This window comes from Gopherus evgoodei, chromosome 8 (genome assembly GCF_007399415.2).
Source record: "Gopherus evgoodei ecotype Sinaloan lineage chromosome 8, rGopEvg1_v1.p, whole genome shotgun sequence".
NCBI lineage: Eukaryota > Metazoa > Chordata > Testudines > Testudinidae > Gopherus > Gopherus evgoodei.
This window is the reverse complement of record NC_044329.1, coordinates 108,538,580-108,559,372: the sequence shown is the minus strand read 5'-3', so window position 1 is coordinate 108,559,372 and position 20,793 is coordinate 108,538,580. Positions and strand designations below refer to the sequence as shown.

The window sequence follows — 20,793 nt, the reverse complement described above, 5'->3', positions numbered from 1 at the left end:
GCTGGGAACAGAACCCAGGAATCCTGACTCCTAATCCTCTCCCATTAGACCACGTGCCCTCCCAGAGCTGGGAACAGAACTCAGGAGTCCTGACTCCTAGTCCTCTCCCATTAGACCACGCGCACTCCCAAAGCTGGGAACAGAACCCAGGAATCCTGACTCCTAATCCTCTCCCATTAAACCACGTGCCCTCCCAGAGCTGGGAACAGAACTCAGGAGTCCTGACTCCTAGTCCTCTCCCATTAGACCACGCGCACTCCCAGAGCTGGGAACAGAACCCAGGAGTCCTGACTCTAATCCTCTCCCATTAAACTACGTGCCCTCCCACAGGGCTGGCTTTAGGAACTGCAGAGCCCAATTCGAACACCTGGCGGCGATCTGGGACTTTGGCGGCACTTCGGTGGCGGGTCCTTCACTCGCTCTGGGTCTTCTGCGGCACTGAAGGACCCACTGCCAAAATGCCGCTGAAGAGCCGGAGCGAGTGAAGGACCCGCCACCGAAGTGCCGTCGAAGACACAGACCACCACCAGGTGAGTAAAAGTTAAAAAGTTAAGCACACTTCCTTAGGGCACAGGGCCTGATTCGGGGAATTGGCCTAAAGCCGGCCCTGCCCTCCCAGAGGTGGGAACAGGAGTCCTGACTCCTTGGTCTCTGCCTTAACCATTCGGACCATTTGCCCCCCTACAAGATAATCAAACTGAAGGATCAGAGTTAGGAAGGAGGAGTTAATTGTTCCGGTGTGTTACTGAGTTCACCCTAGACCAGACGTAGTGAGGAGATCAAGCTGTTATTTCCTAACATGTGGTGAAGTGAATGGAAGAGACGCATATACACGAGTTGACTGGAGAGAATTCAAGGAGGAGTAATAAGGGCGGGGGGTGCTGATTTCTGAGGTATTATTCAAGGAAGCAGCCATGTGTTGCCTAGCACCCCATTACTAGGAGGGGAGATGAGCGGTATATAGAAGTATTTCTGAGAGGGAGAGGAATGCAGAGGGTGATGCAAGTAAGTGTCACTGGCAGAAACGGGATTAAAATGGGCAATGGAAAAGTTAGGCTGCAATATAGCTTAGCAGAACAGACCCCGGACTGGGTTCCCAGTGGCAGGGCCTTTCCAGTGCTGGGGTCATCGCGCCTAGCCTGCTACAATGTGGGCAGTGAGCCGCACTGGCTGGGGTGCAAAGCCGGACAGGACAACATAGGACAAAAGACGTCTCTCTTAGCACTAACTCCCATGGTTCTAGGATTCTTGCCAGCAGCCGTTGGAAGTGTTAGTTAATCCTTTGCCCACTAAAATCCTGATGAGCTTGGAACATGCCTTTCCCATGTGATCCCTGAAATATCTCCCAGCATTTGCTTCCAGCTCTGGTACTTATCCGGCCCTCATCACCCCAATATCTAAGCACCTCAAAATCCTTAATGTAGCGCTACACCCCTGTGAGGTAGGGCAGTGCTATTGTCCTCATTGCACAGATGGGGAAACTGAGGCACAGAGAGGCCAAATGACTTGCCCAAGGTCACACAGGAAGCCTACAGTGGAGCTGAGAATTGACTGTAGGTCTCTCTAGTCCTAGCTAGGGCCTTACCCACTGGACCATCACCCGAGCCTTTCAGCACTCCAAGAACGCTGCGGTTTTGGGGACTTCTGGCATCCAGGACGTGCAGAACGGCCAGGCGATGGCATCAGCAGAAGTGCAGTGCGATCTGAGGCATGTCAGACTGCGACCGCTCTGCTACCCTTGCAGCTTTGGGTCACCAAACCAGCCACGTAACGGAAGTGCCTGGAGGCATCAGCAGAGATCACACACAGGACCCTCCTCACCGAGAGTGGGAGTTACAAGGGGAACCCCTGCAGCTGGGAGCAAACAGCTGGCTGTGACAAGAGCTGGGCTCCAAGGACAGCCACAAAGTCAGCATCTGAAATGTGTGCACTGCGACAGGCCATCTCCAGCCACCTGTACCTCTCCCCTGCCACCACGTTTCACACCAGGGCGATATTTACCACACCTCGCCCAGTGGGGGATAGGCAGTAAGCATGAGTAGTCGTGCAGTTGTGGATAACATCCCAGACAGGAGGAGAGAGAGTGTGTGCGCATGTGTGTGTGTGTGCACACGTGCTCCTGGGTTAGCACGCGAATCTTGTCTGGTTCTCTGCCCGGCGGATGGAGTTCTTGATCCAATTTGGAATGAATTTTCAGCTCTTCATCCGGGCGCTCCCATTAGTTACCCTTGTCACAGCATTTTGATTAATGGCTGCAATTGGGTTTTCTCCACGGGGCTATCAATCGTCAGTGCGAGTAATTCAATTAAGCACTCCGAGCCGCAGGCGCTGAGACCTCTGCGACTTCGGAGGGGCTAACGCAGACGAACACCAGGACAGCACCACCACCGAGGGCTGCGCTTTCCCGAGCAACAGCTGAGAAAAGCAGGGAGGAAGGACACCCCGGTCCCTGCCTGTCCAGCATCTCGGTAACTGGCTTTCCAACACAGATAACTAATGGGGACTCCCCCGAGCTACAGGGATGAGATTCCCGAGCCATCATCTCATCAGGAATCCAGCTGGCTTAGAGAGGGACTTTTCCAGGTATAGTCAAAATGGTAGCCACTGAAATCTGCAGCCCCTCTATGGAGACGGAGACTTCTCATCAGATTCATCAATGTAGAAGATGGTTTGCTTTAGCCCTGGCTAAGCAATAGCCTCTTTCCCCAGATGTTCCTAAAGACACAGACAGAGCAATGAGCCACTGGGGTGCTAGGCTGTGTGTTGGCTCACATGGTACTCCGTAGAGCTGCTGATCCTGCAGCAGAAATCCCAGATGAAACCATGGGATTGCTGGAGCAGATGGAGGTGCTTGCATGCACGGTAGCAGAGGGGCATGCTTCCAGCAGCATGCATGGGATAGGTGCAAGCTGATGTATGAATGATAGCTTCAACGGCCAGCCCAGCAAGTGTGCTGTGTTGCAAGAGAGCTGGAGCGTTCTGAGACCAGCATGGATACAAGCCTGCCCAATTGTCATTACCAATAGGGAGGAGGACAAGAAGATCTGGGGGACCTTGAAAACTGGAGTAACAGAAATGGGATGAAATTTAATAGTGCAAAGTGCAAGTCATGCACTTAGGGACGAACAACGAGACTTTTACTATAAGTTGGGGACCTATAGTTGGAAGTAACAGAGGAGGAGAAAGAGCTGGGAAGCTCTGAGAGCTAGGGGGAAAAGTGGCGCGGTCAGAGGAGGAGGCGGAGCGGAGGCAGAGGTGAGCTGGGGCAGGGAGCTGCTGGTGGGTGCAGAGCACCAACCAGTTTTTCCCCGTGGGCGCTCCAGCCCTGGAGTCGGTGCCTGTGCTATATGATCATGATGGTCCCTGCTGGCCTTAAGGCCTACAAAGCTAAACAACAGTCTGTGAGTTGTTCATTGAGCCTGGCCATTATTCTTGGGATGTGATTGGTCACTGAAATCACAAGGCACAGATTCTGCTCCCTGATTGGTTGTCAAAGTTAAAACAACCACCCAAAACCAAGAAGATAATGAATGATGGATCACAAACACCACATTTTTACAGCAGATAAAAATTATAGATGAATAATCTTGTGTTAAAATAGGGAGAAGTTCTGGGATCTGGGAATATTTGAATAAGCAAGTGGTGATCTAAATTCCAGTGAAAATGTAACAACACAACTCACACAAACACAACCAACCAAACTCTCCGAGGTGATTCATGAGTATCTATTCACCAGTCTCTTGACTATCAACCAACCAGTTCTATTCACAACCATGTTTTCACTCCATCCTTGGCCTACACTTGGAGCTAACTGGCAAAGTGTTTTGCTTGCACTTCTGAGTCTTCCAAACTGAGTGCAGCAAATTGAGTGCAGCCCTAACCTTCAGCAGCAGTCCCAATATTACGTTTACCTGCAGTATATTATTCAGCATCTAGATGGCTCTGTGTGATGTACAGAGCCCAAACAGGGTGTGGGGACTGGTAAACAAACGAAACAGAGTGAGAACTCAAGTTGTGGGGAAGCCAGATTGTATCTATAGTTTGTAACTGTTTTCTCCATATATCATACTCTTCAACTGCACATAATTTTCATGAGGATGGTTTTGATTCTGTAATGAATCTAGCCCAAGATATAAGTGCCCATCTACTTTATTGTTATTAATTTTTTAAAATCTGTAACATACAAATTCATCACAATCTCTGAAGATGTTTCTGGTGATTTAAGAATGAGCCATATATTAAGCAAAACTGACAAGAGGAGTCAAATTGGGCAGTGTCTTTCCATCCCACCAAAAAGGCACAACCTGCTCAATTATGCGCTGTCATGTCAATACAAACGTCGTCAGTAGGTTGGGCACTGAAAATCTGATGGAGACCTAAATTCAGCGAAATTGAATAGAAAAATAAACTCCATTGTGAGCATGTCTACTTTAATTCCATATATTTCATTGATTCCTCCATTACAAAAAAATTAAGCGATGCTGCCACAGAATTTCTAGCGGGCTGTACCTGAATGCCCCAGAAATGAAACCTGCCATGCGATTTAGAAACACAGGCAATATTAAGGAGTGTAGGAAACTCACAACTAGCTTTCTAAAGGGATAGACATTACAGACTCTTTGCAGACAAGCCGTGGACACCAACTGCCCCTTTGAAATCCATTATTCTCACGAGAAGAGGATGAAGGTTAGAAAAAGTGACTATATTCCTCTAGCCCAGAGCCAGCGGGCTTTGTAATCTCAGCTCCGTCTTCAGAGCTATACCTGGTGTGTTGGATGCATGTGACAGAAAACCTCTCCTCTAAATGGCTCAACAGTTAAGGCAGGAGGCCCTTTGGATCATGTCTGGAGAGATCCCCTGTAGAAACCACCTCAGTCCAGTTGTACCCCCGCCACCCCCATGGCCAGAGCCTGTGGCCCCTGCTTTATTGTGACCTCACTGATCTCTGCACATCAGATGAAACGTGCAAGCAAGAGCAGAAGCATCAAGACCAAGAGCACAGAAAATAACTCTCCTGCGAGCCAGACTGCTGGACGATACAGCAGAGCATGCAAACAACTTCCCCTTCTCTCATGTGCTAGGCCCCTTCCAAAGTCAACCCTCCCCAACAACATCCCAGGAACATCAGCTTTGTCATTCCCTGAAGAGCAATTAAAAAATCCCCAGCTGCCAGCGCCAGGCCCAGCTGTGCTGCTAGTTAGATGCTAACGACCGACCTACCATGCACAAAGACGGAGAGGAGAGGAAGCCTTGGATCTCCTGTCTCCGCCCCGGGCAGGGTGACCGCCTTCCAAATTGCCAGAGGGGCACCTTGATCACCAAGGCAGGCAGGGAATAGCTGATGTCTGGTGAGGACCTCTCTGGATACTAAGCCCCTCCCTTGCTAATATCATCAACACTCCCTTAAGGTGAAGTTGGTTGAGTCATGGCCTCGTCTGCTTTTCATGCACCTTAATAAGTTCTAGGAAGGTCACCTCTGAGCATGAAACAGCCGTCTCCATCCATGTATGCAACTGATAATGACCTGAATTAATCTGCACAGGGCCTAGAGAATCCTGCTTCTCCCTCTCAGCAGCTAGAGAAGCACAAAGGAGAATCAATGTGCCGAGAGGTGGGTACAGGCTGGGACTCCTTTACTTTCATTCTCTGATGGATTCCACAAGCATCAGCAGTCGCCACATTCCCGCTGCAATCAAAGCCCTGCTATTCCCCACCTCGCCCCACCCCCCTTCTGGATAGTTTCCTACCGGGTGCAGCTTGCATCTCGGCCATGCCTCCAGCCACAATGAGAGCCTCGATGATCTTTGCGTGGTGTTCTGAGTTCACCTCCGTGCTGTGAAGAGAAAGGGGTGGAAGGTGAGAAGAGAGCTCTGACAAGGGACAATCCAAGACTATTGGTTATGGATACGGCCTGTGGGACAGGCAAGACACAGGAGAGTGACACCACCTGGAAGGAGAGTGACACCACCTGGAAGACCTGACAGGAGAGTGACACCACCTGGAAATACAAATGTTCTCCGGACAAGGGAATGGGCCGTGAGCTTTCTTCTTGAGGAGGTGCCTTTAAGGAGTTAATCTGAAGGCACCAAACTTCTCAACACCTTGTTCCTGGAGGACTGTGAATAAATCCAGAAGTGCTGCACGTTAGTAGCCACAATGCCTGTGTTACCATCGCCTCACGCTGCTTCCCTGGTTCTGGACACACAGGGGTCAGCGGAACCTTCTATTTGTCCTTTCACTTTCTTCTATTCCTGCCGCAATCCCATGGGGTTTGAAATTACAGCTCCCAAACCGCTATATTCAGGGGTGTTGGAAGCTTCCTACAAGTGAGGGGGCCACTGGAGCCCGAACTGTGCCCCCCATGCCCTCTTCCCCGCCCCTCGAGGTCCTGCTCCTGCTTCTCCCCAAGCCCCTGTCTTCGCACTGCCCATTTTCCCCGAGGTCCTGCCCTCGCACTGCCCTTTCTTCCTGAGCCCCGTGCCACCTCTTCCCCTGAGGCTCCGCCCCCATGCCACTTCTTCCTCTGAGGCCTTGCCTCCCGCACCGGCTTTTCCCCCGAGGCTCTGCCTCCTGCACCGCCTCTTCCTCTCGAGTCCCTGCCCTGTGCCGCCTCTTCCCCTGAGGCCCCGCCCCTGTGCCGCTTCTTCCTCCAAGTCCCGCCCCTGTGCTGCCTCTTCCCCCGAGGCCCCGCCTCCTGTATAGCCTCTTCCCCCGAGGCCCCGCCTCCCGCTCACTCCTCTCCACCCTCTCCTCCCTGTCGCTTGACTTTATGGCTGGTAAAAATTGGGAGGGCGTAGCCCACAAAACGACCAAAGGTGTGTAACAATCTTTGCAAACATGTTGGCTATGGAGAGTGGATTGTCCATTTGCTCGAGGTAGGAAACTCTAGTACAGACAAGCCCTTAGAGAACCCCGAAGAAGTGCCGGAGCGATGGCTGCAAGTCCATTATGCCATTCACACAGAGCAAGGCGCCAGGTTACAAATCAACTACTCGATTCCTTTTCACCTGGGATACCCGTGTCTGTTAACCAATCCCACTGTAAGTGAGTGCAGGGCTGGGTACAGGGCAGAGCAGGCAAGATTTCAAATATTAACACTTACAGCAGAAAAGCTTCTCATTCATTTTTATGAGACAAGCCTTTCACTATTTCCTCCCAGAGCCAGGCAGTGTGGCCCGTGGGTGGGGCACAGGAAGGGGATGTGGAAGACCTGGGCTCTATTCCCAGCTCTGCCACTGTGCCTCAGTGTCCCATCTGTAAAATGGGGATAATGATCCCTGCTTTGAGGTTCATAGATGAAAAGCCCTTTGCAATCTGGTTAATAAGCACTATGTTCTTGTGTAACTTGCTGACTATGTGTGTATGATGATACACACATTAGCTAGCAGCTGGCCTACAGAGAGGATAAAAGCCTGCTACTGCTACTGTCATAAACAGATAGCTAAGGGTTAATGTCTCTTCAGATGGGTATAATCCGCCCATCTACCAGTGCATGGGCATCTCCAGTGGTTCTGGTACCCAAACCAGATGGGGAAATACGCTTTTGCGTGGACTACCGTAAGCTAAATGCGGTAACTCGTCCGGACAACTATCCAATGCCACACACCGATGAGCTATTGGACAAGTTGGGACGTGCCCAGTTCATCTCTACCACAGACTTAACCAAGGGGTACTGGCAAGTACCGCTAGATGAACCTGCCAAGGAGAGGTCAGCATTCGTCACCCATGCGGGCGTGTATGAATTCAATGTCCTTCCTTTCGGCCTTCGAAATGCACCCGCCACCTTCCAGAGGCTGGTAGATGGTCTACTAGTTGGACTGGGAGAATTTGCAGTCACCTACCTCGATGATGTGGCCATTTTTTCAGACTCCTGGCCCAAACACCTACTACACCTGGAAAAGGTCTTTGAGCGCATCAGGCAGGCTGGACTAACTGTTAAGGCCAAAAAGTGTCAAATAGGCCAAAACAGAGTGACTTACCTGGGGCACCAGGTGGGTCGAGGAACCATAAACCCCCTACAGGCCAAGGTGGATGCTATCCAAAAGTGGCCTGTCCCACGGTCCAAGAAGCAGGTCCAATCCTTCTTAGGCTTGGCCGGATACTACAGGCGATTTGTACCACACTACAGCCAAATCGCTGCCCCACTGACCGACCTGACCAAAAAGACCCAGCCAAATGCAGTTAAGTGGACTGATCAGTGTCAAAAGGCCTTTACCCAGCTTAAGACGACACTCATGTCTGACCCTGTGCTCAGGGCCCCGGACTTTGACAAGCCATTCCTGGTAACCACGGATGCATCTGAGCGTGGTATAGGAGCAGTTCTCATGCAGGAAGCAACAGATCACAACTTCCATCCTGTCGTGTTTCTCAGCAAGAAACTGTCTGAGAGGGAAAGCCACTGGTCAGTCAGTGAAAAGGAATGCTATGCCATTGTGTACGCCCTGGAAAAGCTACGCCCATATGTTTGGGGACGGCGGTTCCAGCTACAAACTGACCATGCTGCGCTAAAATGGCTTCATACTGCCAAGGGGAACAACAAGAAACTTCTTCGTTGCAGTTTTGCTCTCCAAGATTTTGATTTTGAAATTCAACACATCACAGGAGCTTCTAACAAAGTAGCTGATGCACTCTCCCATGAGAGTTTCCCACAATTCAGTAGTTAAAAAGTGTTCTTAAAATGTAAAAGTCTGTTAGTTATATACTTAGGGGTATATGTAAAGGTGCATGTGTTGTAGTAATCTGTTTATTTTAAAGTTCTAGAAGGAAATCGCCGCCAGTGAGCTTCCCCACTGTCTGCAATTTGGGGGGCGTGTCATAAACAGATAGCTAAGGGTTAATGTCTCTTTCACCTGAAGCACCTGACCAGAGGACCAATCAGGAAACCGGATTTTTTCAACTTTGGGTGGAGGGAATTTTGTGTCTGAGGTCTTTGTCTGTCTGCCTGCTTTCTCTGAGCTTTGGAGAAGTAGTTTCTGCTTTCTAATCTTCTGTTTCTAAGTGTAAGGACAAAGAGATCAGATAGTAAGTTATATGGTTTCTTTTCTTTGGTATTTGCATGAATATAAGTGCTGGAGTGCTTTGATTTGTATTCTTTTTGAATAAGGCTGTTTATTCATATTTCTTTTAAGCAATTAACCCTGTATTTTGTCACCTTAATACAGAGAGACCATTTGTATGTATTTTTCTTTCTTTTTTATATAAAGCTTTCTTTTTAAAACCTGTTAAAGTTTTCTTTACTGGGAAATTTCAGGGAAATTGAGTCTGTACTCACCAGGGAATTGGTGGGAGGAAGATATCAGGGGGAGATCTGTGTGTGTTGGATTTGCTAGCCTGATTTTGCATTCCCTCTGGGTGAAGAGGAAAGTGCTTTTGTTTCCAGGACTGGGAACGGAGAGGGGGAGTCACTCTGTTTGGATTCACAGAGCTTGTGTCTGTGTATCTCTCCAGGAGCACCTGGAGGGGGGGAAGGGAAAAAGGATTATTTCCCTTTGTTGTGAGACTCAAGGGATTTGGGTCTTGGGGTCCCCAGGGAAGGTTGTTCAGGGGGACCAGAGTGCCCCAAAACACTAATTTTTTGGGTGGTGGCAGCAAGTACCAGGTCCAAGCTGGTAACTAAGCTTGGAGGTTTTCATGCTAACCCCCATATTTTGGACGCTAAGGTCCAAATCTGGGACTAAGGTTTGACAGCTACAGGCTAAAGGAATTGCTCCCTTACCTCCGGTAGTTGAGGCCTGTGCATTTGGCAATGAAAGTCCTGGGTTTTAACCCAGCTGACAGCTTGTGGTGGCAATTAATTGCTACACACGGAGGGAATTTTTAAAAATATTGTTATTATGAAGCACTAATGCTTCGGGGAAAGGATGGAGACATGGTCAGTGCCTGTACGTTTGTGCTGGTAGGTCACGTCGATCTACTACACACAGCGTATGCCCTTACGAGCAGCATCGAAACAGCGTCTGTGGTTCAGCAGCTTGTTAGTGTCTATCTGAGTACGTTGTAGAACACCCCGAGAGATCCCAGCAACCTGACAGGCCCTGACTGCCTGGGTTGGGTTTGGCTGAAAAACAGCACAACTCTCTCGGGGCTGGGCTGGGTCTAATGACCTTCTCCTGCCTGTGGGGTTGGCTCAGCAGCTGCGTGGCCTGCTCCCACTGGCCGTTGCCACCTCGCTGTGCTGCGCACGCATGCTGTGGAGTGGGTGTGCCGAGGAGTTACAGCGCCTCTCGCTCCACAGCACACACACACAGCAGCAAGGGGCACCATCTGGCTGGCAGCACAGGTGGCAGGGAGCTGTGCTGGCTCAGATTTGGCAGAGTCGGGGCAGAAAACAACTCAACCCTCCCAGGCTGGGCTTGAATCTGGGTCAGGCTTAAATCATAGGCACGAGAAGAGGGTAGGGGAGGAATATGCTCTCTAAACAAAATTACTACGGTCCTGATTCAGAAAAGCATCTCTGTTCAGGAAGAGCACTGAAGCACATGCTGATTAAACCCCATTACAGTCAATGCGACTTTGGCTCACACTTAAGTGCATCACAGAATTGGGGCCACAAACCCAGAGCCATGACTCACAGCTGGTGGCTCTGCAAAGGACTGTGATGTCAGAGAGGCTTGTGATGGGCTGTTTTGCTCTTCCACTGCTCATTTGAGCAAAAGATCTCAAAGCACTCGAAAAACAGCAAGCAGTTCAGCCTCACTCACCCAGGAGCCAGGGCAGTGTTAGGATTACACCCATTTTACAGACAGGCAAAGTGAGGCCAAGTGCCCCAGGTTTCACAGTGAGCCAGCGACAGAAGCAGGAATAGAACCCAGGCATCCTAGCAGTCCCATTGCTGCTCCTACCCCTAAACAAACCCTACTTTCTATATTGTCCCAGAGAAACAAGTAGGCAGCAGAGGGACTGTTCAGAAATAAACAAGAGTGTGGGGGAAAACTACCCTCCAGAAGATGACACACAGCAAAACTCCTTCCTAAAGAGCACGTCTTTTCCCTCCAGCAGGCCGCTGTACTCCTGGACGGCACTACAAGGCTCCGACACCACAGGTCTATTTCATTTTAAGGAAATAACAGCCTCCTCAGTGGCAAACGGTGGAACGGGTGGGCTGCGATTTTTCCCGTGAGCGGACACTTTTTAAACTTTCTTCAAGGTCCAAATGGCCTGTTGTTAAACGGACACTGTCAAAAAGCTGAAGCCTCCCAGCTGCTTTCCCTTAAACTTGTCACTGAGGAATGGCCTCCGGAGCCTGGATGCCAGGTGAGTTTGGGCTAGCCATGCACTCGTCGGGGGCTGAACAGTGTCAGAGAAGGGACATCAGTTTTGTTCTATGAGCAGGGACCTCAGGCCAGTTCCTAACGAGAGCTGTCTGTGGCACCAGCATCGTTGACACAGCTGGAGACAGCCTCAGCAGAGAGGCACGACAAGAAAAGGGCCACAGAGATGGAGCCATAGTCAACACTCATGGTTTGTGTTAGGGTAGAGTGGCCAACACACCGGGGAATTGAACGCGGGACCTCCGGAGGTAAAAGCACAGGCTGCTACACATTGAGTTACAGCTACCTAGCTGGGCTGTAACACTGTGGTTCTCAACCAGGGGTCTGCTGCCCGCTGGCAGGCCCGTGAGATGGTTTCAGGGGGCCGTGGGGCCTCGCAGCTAAGGTACGGGGCCCTGAGCCCTGGCACCCCCATGAGGCTGAAACCAGAACAGAGTCGTGAGGAGCCCTGAGCCTGGGTGCCCCTCGCAGGGCTGAAGCCAGGAACGGAGCTGTGGGGCTGACGCCCTGGTGCTCCCCTGTGGGTCTAAAACCCTGAGCCCCCGGGCCCCTGCAGGGCAGAAACCTGGAAGCCCGAACCCCCTACCCTGCATCTGAAGCCCCAGCCCCCCCCTGCATGTGGCTGAAGCCCAGAGCCCTGCAGGACTAAAGCCTCGAATCTCCCGCCTCCCCCGCCCTGGTGACTGAAACCAGGAACACCGAGGCCCCCTCTTGCTGGGCCCTGGAGTTTTTATAGCATGTTGGGGGGGCCTCAGAAAGAAAAAGTTTGAGAAACTGCTGTAACAGCAACATATCGTGCGCTGATCTGGCGCAGAAAGGGCTCTGTCAGACCCACTCATCAGTGGGTTACAACAGCATCTCGCAGCCCAGCTGAGATTACAGCCCCCACCCCTGGTGCTAGGCGCTGTCCATATGTTCCAACAAGAGCCAGGCGCATCTCAAAGCCAGCTCACCTTGACGCCGGTGGGCGGAAGAGCACGTCGCCGAAGAGCTCCCCCAGGGCCCTGGGGGTGAGGTGGCTTTTGCTGCCATTCTGACCCAGTTTGCAGAAATGGCTGGTGAGGTGCTGCAGGAGGAGGCCGTGCTGCTGGGGGAGGGTGGGCGACTCCAGGACCACCTTCACCCGCTGGCCGCACTCTTCCAGGCTCTGGGTTTCTGTGGGAGAGGAGAGCAAAAGGGAAGGAAGCTTTTAGCCCAGGGAAGAGCATCCCAGCACCAAGCCCGGGGGGCGGGGGAAAAGTTTGTTACCCAGGCCGCTCAGGTGAGATTTATTTCCCTTCTCCTCCCATCGGCCACCCTCATTTCTCTCCTCGCTACAGATCGGGGTTTAGCAAACTCAGGCCTTGTCTACCCAGCCCTACGGTTCAGACTATAGAGGTGTGAATGGTATTGTGCACCCAAGGGCTGCACTGCCCAGCACAGACAGCGTGAATGCGAACTAACAAGGCCCTGTTTTGCAGGAGAGGGTCGCCCCTCTGCAAGCACCAGCCCTCAGGGCTCGAATGGTCCCTTTGCCCAGCGGTGAATTTCACCCTGGCAGAGCAACTTCATTCTACAGCTGCCTGGCCAAACGCCCACGTGGCGCTGGTGATGTGCCCACCATGGGACACAGCCAGGGTTTTATCTACCAAGAGTCCCTAGGTAAGGCTTTCAATGCAGCCCAACCTCCTTCACAGCAGCTGTAACACACACCGCTCTGCCTCTACCCATGCCCCTGCAACTTCCTTGCTGCTGCTTCGTGCCCCAGCCCCTCAGACCTAAGTCTACTCTGCATGTTGCTAATTCTTTGTAGCGCACCCTTTATGTGCCACCCTGGGAACCGCTGCTGCAGCCATCCCCAGTGGACATTCCCTGGTTTACCCCCAGGACTGTAAAGTTATTTCATGAGCTCACCTGAGCCAGGCTGTGCCACATGGACACAACTCAGAATGGCCACCTGAATGCTCAAGACTGGAACATAAACCAATAGTCCTTTGTTGAGCCAACCAAATTATGGTCTGTGTGAGGCTCCTGCCCAGGGCAGGTGTCTTATGCTAAGACAGGGAGACCCATCCTTTCCTATCACAGCTTCACCCAGAACTGGCCTTTGAAAGAAGCAACCAGTTCTTTTTATCTGGCCTGCGGGGCCCTGATTGGCCACTGCCTGCTCCCAGTACCTCTGGCCACCGGAGGACCAAGTCTCACTGGTTCCACAAGCGGCTGATCCTGGGGGTAAGGAGCTTCCTTCGGTAACCCCTAGAGGTCTAAACGTGCTGCTCTTCTCTTCCAAAAGGACCACTTCACAGGGCAGGCTGTGTTTATAGAAGCGCGCTTGCAATAACCGTAACTTCACCACCAACTTTGCCTCCCGTGTTCCTCATTTTAGTGCCAAGGTGACGTGCGCTCCCTGCAAATTTGGTATCTCTCCCCTTCCCTTATATTGCCGAAGGTTATTTAGGCCAGAAATAGAGAATCATCGTGCAGAGGTTGCCAAGAGAGTTCTTTAAGCCAAAGGGTTGAGTCTTATGCCATTTTAAGGTCGCTGCATGAATAATCCCTTGTGTGTCCTCCTCCTTGGTCCCACACTGGGACTCGAGCGCAGAAGGACCCATCCTTCGGACATAGGAAGCACATCTCCCCCGCATCATACTGGGTCAGGGCAAACACTGATCTCTAGTAATTCGAGACCCGCTCCACTGACCTCAGCACGTGAGTCTAAATTCCCTCTGGAGTAACAGAGAGAAGATTCTGGCCACCTGCAAATACATTCTGTTTCAACCTGCATGATTGCAAAGCACTTTACAAACTGTATAGAGGAAGCCCTTCAGCTGCCTCCGAACTGCAGCCGCCTCTAGGGTGGAACATGGTAGCGGTTTAACAGCAAACAGTGACTCAGCAGTTTTGGACAGGAAATGAAGAATTCCATATACAACTGAAGCTGCAGGGGAATTTAAGCAGGCAAGGTGTAATAACCCACAGTGGATTTTGCCCAGGATTGGCCCTTACACTTACATGGAGAAGGATTTGTGCGCTGTAGTTTGTAAAAGTGAAATTGCCTGTCAATGGGGCTTGGGGAGGACTTATGTGGTACGCATGCTTGCAATTTAGTATTGAGTTTCCTGGCTGACTATGATCTATACCTGACAGGTGAATAAGGGAAGCATGGGGGTGCTAGTAAGTCACTCAGAGGGTACGTCAGGGGATGACGAGGAATCATTGTGCCAAAGGGGACCGGGACAGTTTCAGAGTGTAGGATTTTTTTATGGTAACCTGCAAAGGGTAGGGGCGAAATGGGTGAGTGCCCTTTATTTTTGCTTCTTTGTGCTACATGAAGTGGGCTAGAAAGGTCTGGGGTGGTAGAATATGTTGGTTTTCTGCTTGCATTAGAACTCCTGTTTTTGGCTATGCTGAATCTCTCCGGATGACTGGCGCCGGTAGGAAAATGATGTCTTTGCAGGCTGTGCTACTGTGATTGTTTCAGACTCGAGGGTTTCTATATGATTTCTATCAATGCTTCAGCCAGTGGGAAAATTTCAACGTTTGGGCCTAAAAGGGACAGAAAAACATCACAAAAATGTTGTCACATTTTTACCAGCTCTGTAGCTGGCAGGAGAAAATTGCGTTTGAACAGAAAAAGAAATGAATTTTTCATGAACATTTTCTCAAAAATGTCATCCCACTTTTCAAACTAAGAGTCCTATTTAATTCCAACAGCTAACGAACCCTTTGGAGAAAGGACGTCTTTGACAAACATCCAAATATCTCTTCCTTTTCAATTAGAAGCTTTATTCCTCACCTGGGTCTCCAGGGAGTCCTCCAGCAAAGCCAAGCGAGAACAGAGCTGATATTCCTGCTGTTTCTTAGGTTAAAAAAATAACAGCAGAAAAACAACCCTTTCAGGTTTTCTGTGTAGATCAGAAAGAAGTAAAACAACAACAACAAAAAAGACACAAAGCTCTTTATTTTTCCTTTGCAGGTCTCCTTCAATGGAGGTTAAGAGTCAGAGGCAATCATACTTCAGGTCACTGATATATGTCATCAAATTGGGATGTGCTATATGCATAGCACGAAGCCATGAAGTCCAAATGAACATGGGGCCCTGACTGAGGACACAGGTCAGAACTTTGAAAATCTGGACAGTAACTTGAATTCCAGGACAGGCAGCAACCTCAGCCAGGCACAACAGACAGATCTGGAAATAAGCTTTGAAGAGAGTCAGGGACTCAGATCAGTCTGGTTCTCCACTGCCTGGCAGCTCGTCTCAGCATTTGCGCCCTGCGCAAAGAACAGTGTCAGTGACCGCGCAGCACGCAGGTCAAGGTGGGACCAGTCCCAGAGAGTCCTGGTCACATTTTCAGACATAGTCACTGCTTTGGGGTGTCTCAAATCATGCACCCCCAAAAATCAAGGAACCTCAAATTAGTGACCGCTTTGAAAAATTTGATTAAGATTAGACATGCCAGGGGTTAGGGCACTAGTGTAGGACTTGAAAGGCTTAGCCTCTCTGTGCCTCAGTTTCCTCTCTGTACTAACAGCCCTCTATTGCTAGGGAGTGTGAGGCTAACCCCACTAAAGGTGTGTGGTGCTCAGCTGCTATAGAGATGGAAAAGGACCTAAGAGAGAGAGAGAACTCCGGAGTCCTGCCTTCCAGTCCCCTTGTCTGATCACGAGACAACACTACCCAACACGTCTCTCCGTGGGTATTAGAACTGGGCAAAGCGCAGGGCGATGCCAGGCGAGTACATGAGCTCAGCTGGCTCGACAGCCCGTGCCCGTGTGGCTTTGCAGCATGTGTGGAACCGGAGTGGGAGTTAAAAAGGCAGGAGCTAAATTAATAACCGAAGCCTCTATATTTGGAAAGGAAAGCGCCCGTTGGCAGCGTCTGTTGACCCGAGGAAGGGTGGCGTCAAGGACACTGGAGGGCTCTAATTAAGCAGAGGCCAGGTGGGGGCGACCAGGAATAGCAGCCAGGACACAGACGCACAGCAGATGCGTGATCTCACAGCCCAGTGCCTGGCCTCTGAGTGGCTGCTACATTTTCATGCGGATTCCAGTAGCATCTGGAGGCTCCCGTCTGGAGCAGAGCCCCTTGGTGCTGGGTGCTGTATATATGTCTCTTACGCCCCCAAATGCTGGTCTTGAGGGATGGCTTCAAACCCTGGGCCACAACCTGAGTTTGGCATCTCTCTGATCAATCCCATCACGCCCCTCCCTTCAGCCTCATCTCACCGCATCTCTTCTCTTCCAAGGGCACTAAGGAAACGCCCAGGCTGCCTGCGGGATGTCGCTCATCCAAACAATACTAGTGATGCCCAGCTCTTCTCGAACGCTTGCCACCAGCTGAGCTCCAAGCACTTTACAAAGAAGGACAGTCTCATTATCCCTGTTGTAGAGGTGGGGAAACTGAGGCACAGGGAAGTAATGCATATTGCTTATGGTCACCCAGCAGGCCAGTGGCCCAGCCAGGAGTAGACTCTGGAGTCCCAGTCCAATGCTCTATCCCCTAAATCCAATAACCACAGGGAAAAGATTTGTTTCATACAACTGTCTCCCCCACACCCTAATCTGTGTGCCCTCCCCAGGATTACCAGTCAGGGTAGGGATATGGCAGACACCTTTGCTGGTTCAATATATGGCAGAGATGCTGGGCAGCACTGCTGCCAAGTCGCCTCCCATCAGCTCCACACCTAGGCACCCCGGCACTGTTTGCGAGTTACAGGTTGGCTGATATCAACTGGCCGGCCACCTAATGTCAGTTCTCAGCAGAGAGCTGCGGATCACCTCCTCCAGTCCGCAATCCAGTCCTGGGGGCGGGCTCCCCCTGGGAACACTACATACTCAACTGGGGGAACCAGAACCCTTTGCTAAAAACCAGCTCCTTCGGTGGCCCCATCTCACCATAGCCATTAGGCCATGTCTCCACTATGGGGGCTGCAGCAGCACAGTGCTCCAGCTATGGCACTGCAGATGTAGGCAAGTCAACGGAACCACTTTTCCACCCAGCTGGCCACGTCCACACCAGGGAGTAGGGCGGTTTAAGTATGATGCTCAGGGGTGTGACTTTTTCACTCCCCTGAGCACCATCGCTATGTCTAAGAACTTTTAAGCATAGATAGGCATTAGCCTCTCAGCTAGGCTGACCTGCCTCAAATACAGCGACAGCCGTGTATTCAGCAAAGTAGTGGAAGGCTTGTCTCTCGTGACAACATAAACTAAACTAGACAAAACTCAGGAGAGTATACGGCAGGGACCTTCGAGCAAAGGGAATGGTAGTTTTATTCTTAAAGACACAGATATCTGAAAAGGGAGATAAGCCAACTACAGGATAAAATAGCTAGCTAGCTATCTTTCTATCTATCCCTATATACCCCCCATCTATCTATCTATCTATCTATCTATCTATCTATCTATCTATCTATCTATCTATCTATCTATCTACGTAGCTAAATAGAGGAGGTGTTTAGGGATAGATAGAAAGATAGATAGCTAGAGGGGATGTATTGGGATAGACAGATAGAGGGGGTGGATGAGGATAAATAGATAGATAGATAGATAGATTAGATAGATTAATGATCTGGAGGATGGTGTGAACTGCACCCTCAGCAAGTTTGCAGATGACACTAAACTGGGAGGAGTGGCAGATACACTGGAGGGCAGGGATAGGATACAGAGGGACCTAGACAAATAGAGGACTGGGCCAAAAGAAACCTGATGAGGTTCAACAAGGACAAGTGCAGAGTCCTGCACTTAGGACGGAAGAATCCCATTCACTGTTACAGACTAGGGACTGAGTGACTTGGAAACAGTTCTGCAGAAAAGGACCTAGGGGTTACAGTGGACGAGAAGATGGATATGAGTCAACAGTGTGCCCTTGTTCCCAAGAAGGCTAACGGCATTTTGGGCTGTATAAGTAGGGGCATTGCAAGCAGATCGAGGGATGTGATCATTCCCCTCTATTTGACATTGGTAAGGCCTCATCTGGAGTACTGTGTCCAGTTTTGGGCCCCACACTACAAGAAGGATGTGGAAAAATTGGAAAGAGTCCAGCGGAGGGCAACAAAAATGATCAGGGGGCTGGAGCACTTGACTTATGAGGAAAGGCTGAGGGAACTGGGATTGTTTAGTCTACAGAAGAGAAGAATGAGGGGGGATTTGATAGCTGCTTTCAACTACCTGAAAGGGGGTTCCAAAGAGGATGGATCTAGACTGTTCTCAGTGGTAACAGATGACAGAACAAGGAGTAATGGTCTCAAGTTGCAGTGCGGGAGGTTTAGTTGGATTTTAGGAAAAAGTTTTTCACTCAGAGAGTGGTGAAGCACTGGAATGGGTTCCCTAGGGAGGTGGTGGAATCTCCGTCCTTAGAGGTTTTTAAGGTCAGGCTTGACAAAGCCCTGGCTGGGATGATTTAGTTGGGAATTGGTCCTGCTTTGGAGCAGGGGGTTGGACTAGATGACCTCATGAGGTCCCTTCCAACCCTGATATTCTATGATTCTGTGATTCTATGAGATAGATAGATAGATAGATTAGATAGAGGAGGTGTACAGGGATAGATAGATTAGATTAGATTAGATTAGATTAGATTAGATTAACTGCCACTTAGCCAGCTGGCTGCTGGGTAGATATATATGCTCACTTTCCGAGACAGACCGTCTGCTGTCACAGCTCATCCTTGTAAAGTGAACCCAGGAACGATAGCAAGACGGGCACCTCTTAACCACTTGTAACAATAATCATTAATAATAATAATTAACGAGTGGGACTGGGAGGCACACGCGGCAGCAGGATAACGAGGCTGCTGGGACTCGGAGAGGGCAGGGCTCTGCATGCTAACGAGGCTGCTGGGACCCAGAGAGGGCAGGGCTCTGCATGCTAACGAGGCTGCTGGGAGGGGAGTTTTGACTGAGGGTTTCAGCTAATGAGACGATTGGGAGAAGGTGGGGGAGAACCCAGCGCTGGAGGAGAGAGGTTCACAATTAAAACCAGGCAAAGCAGGCAGGTTAGGAGACAATTAAACCGAAAAACGAGGAGAGGGAAGAACAACAACAAAAAAAGCTTGTAGCTCCTCTTGCTGCTTCCCCAGCAGCCCAGCTCAGGAGAGGCGGTGCGGGGAAAACTGGGTCATCACCTCTACGTTTCTCGGAAAGGGGACCAAGAGTGTCACAACAGCTTTAGACATCTCCGTAGCCAGGTCCTTGCCAGGATCCCTGTTCCAGATCAACCCTGGGAGGCCACGCGCTGGCAGAGATGACTTTCCCAGCTGTATTTCACAAACCGCCTACCCCCACCCCTGCCCTGAAAGAGACCATATTAAATTGCAACTCCATAAACCCAACGGCTCACCCCAGCCTGCAGTTCCAGCTCAAACCCTGCTACGCAGAGACCGGGAGAGCCAGGGATAATACATTGAACCTGCATTGTTAAAAATATCAGAACCTGCCTGTGTCTTTGTTACGCCTTCTCTCTCCCTTCTGTCCGCAGAGCGTAAACCAGTCTCGCTGACATGCAAACGAAGCACTCGGATATTAATTTGCTGTCAGGTGGGGACATGCGTCTCTACCCTCTGCTGGACGCAATCAAAACTGCTCCCCCATGTGTCATAGACCCCATAAAACTTGGAAAGGAAGGAAATTCTCCCATAGCTCAAGTGGTAGCGGGGAGAAGCCATGCTTGCCGCTGCTGTGAGTGCTAAAGAGCACAGCAGTGGGAGAACCCTGAACAAGGTGACCAGAGAGCAAGGGTGAAAAATCAGGACAGAGGTAGGGGGGTAATTTGTACCTATATAAGACAAAGCCCCAAATATCAGGACTGTCCCTACAAAATCAGGACATCTGGTCACCCTAACCATGAAGCTCTATTCTGCAGCCTAGCTAAGCACAATCCCCTTCCTCTCACATGAAGATCAACAGATACAAGCCAGGGACCTCCCGAGCGAAAAGCAGGAGCTGCTGCAGCTCCCTAGCTGGGACTGTGACAACCTCCTTTCCTCGGAGGATGAGGCATGGGAGGACCTGGAGCACACGCCCCAGTGGGTTGGGCAGTCACTGGCAGAACAGATGGCGATGGAGTTGGACTAAAGAAACACAGAGAGGGAGAGGGGACAAGGTTGTGCCCTGATGGAAGGGCAAGGCACGGCGGGCTGCGGACACTGGCCCTACTGCTCCCCTGCCCGTCGCTCCTGCTGCCTCAAGCGCCAGCTAGGAAAGGAAACATCCGACGAGCCGAAAATAAACAGCCATTAATAACCACAGACTAATGAGCCAGCCGCCCTTCCTCCCAACGCCTTTAAATAGCTACAACACCTGCAAGGCGCCAGGGGTCTCCGGAGGGGATTCCTCCACCACATGGGCCTTTGCTCCCCTCGCCCCCAAGGAGCTACTGCACCATTTGGCCTCGCTCAGCCCAGATCCATCTCCCCTGCAAAGCTCTGATAGGTTTTCACCTATTGGAGGTGGCTGGACTCCTCTGAGCCCATGGAAAACAGCCAGATGCAGTGGGCAGCGCTGGGGCCTCCGTGCCTTTGTGATTAACCCAGCTGCCTCTGGCC

The 20,793-nt window shown here is 50.8% G+C and overlaps 1 protein-coding gene across 1 annotated transcript in view; it reads right to left on the bottom strand.

Annotated features, from left to right (window-relative positions):
* The window catches only part of LOC115655955 (phosphatidylinositol 3-kinase regulatory subunit gamma), a 359,546-nt gene that overhangs the window by 163,911 nt on the left and 174,842 nt on the right, over positions 1-20,793 (bottom strand). Inside the window, exons 6-7 of the mRNA XM_030572048.1 lie at positions 12,224-12,425; positions 5,748-5,833 (exon numbers count right to left, since the gene is read on the bottom strand). Coding sequence (XP_030427908.1) covers positions 5,748-5,833; positions 12,224-12,425 — 288 coding nt within the window. The remainder of the gene's footprint in view (positions 1-5,747; positions 5,834-12,223; positions 12,426-20,793) is intronic.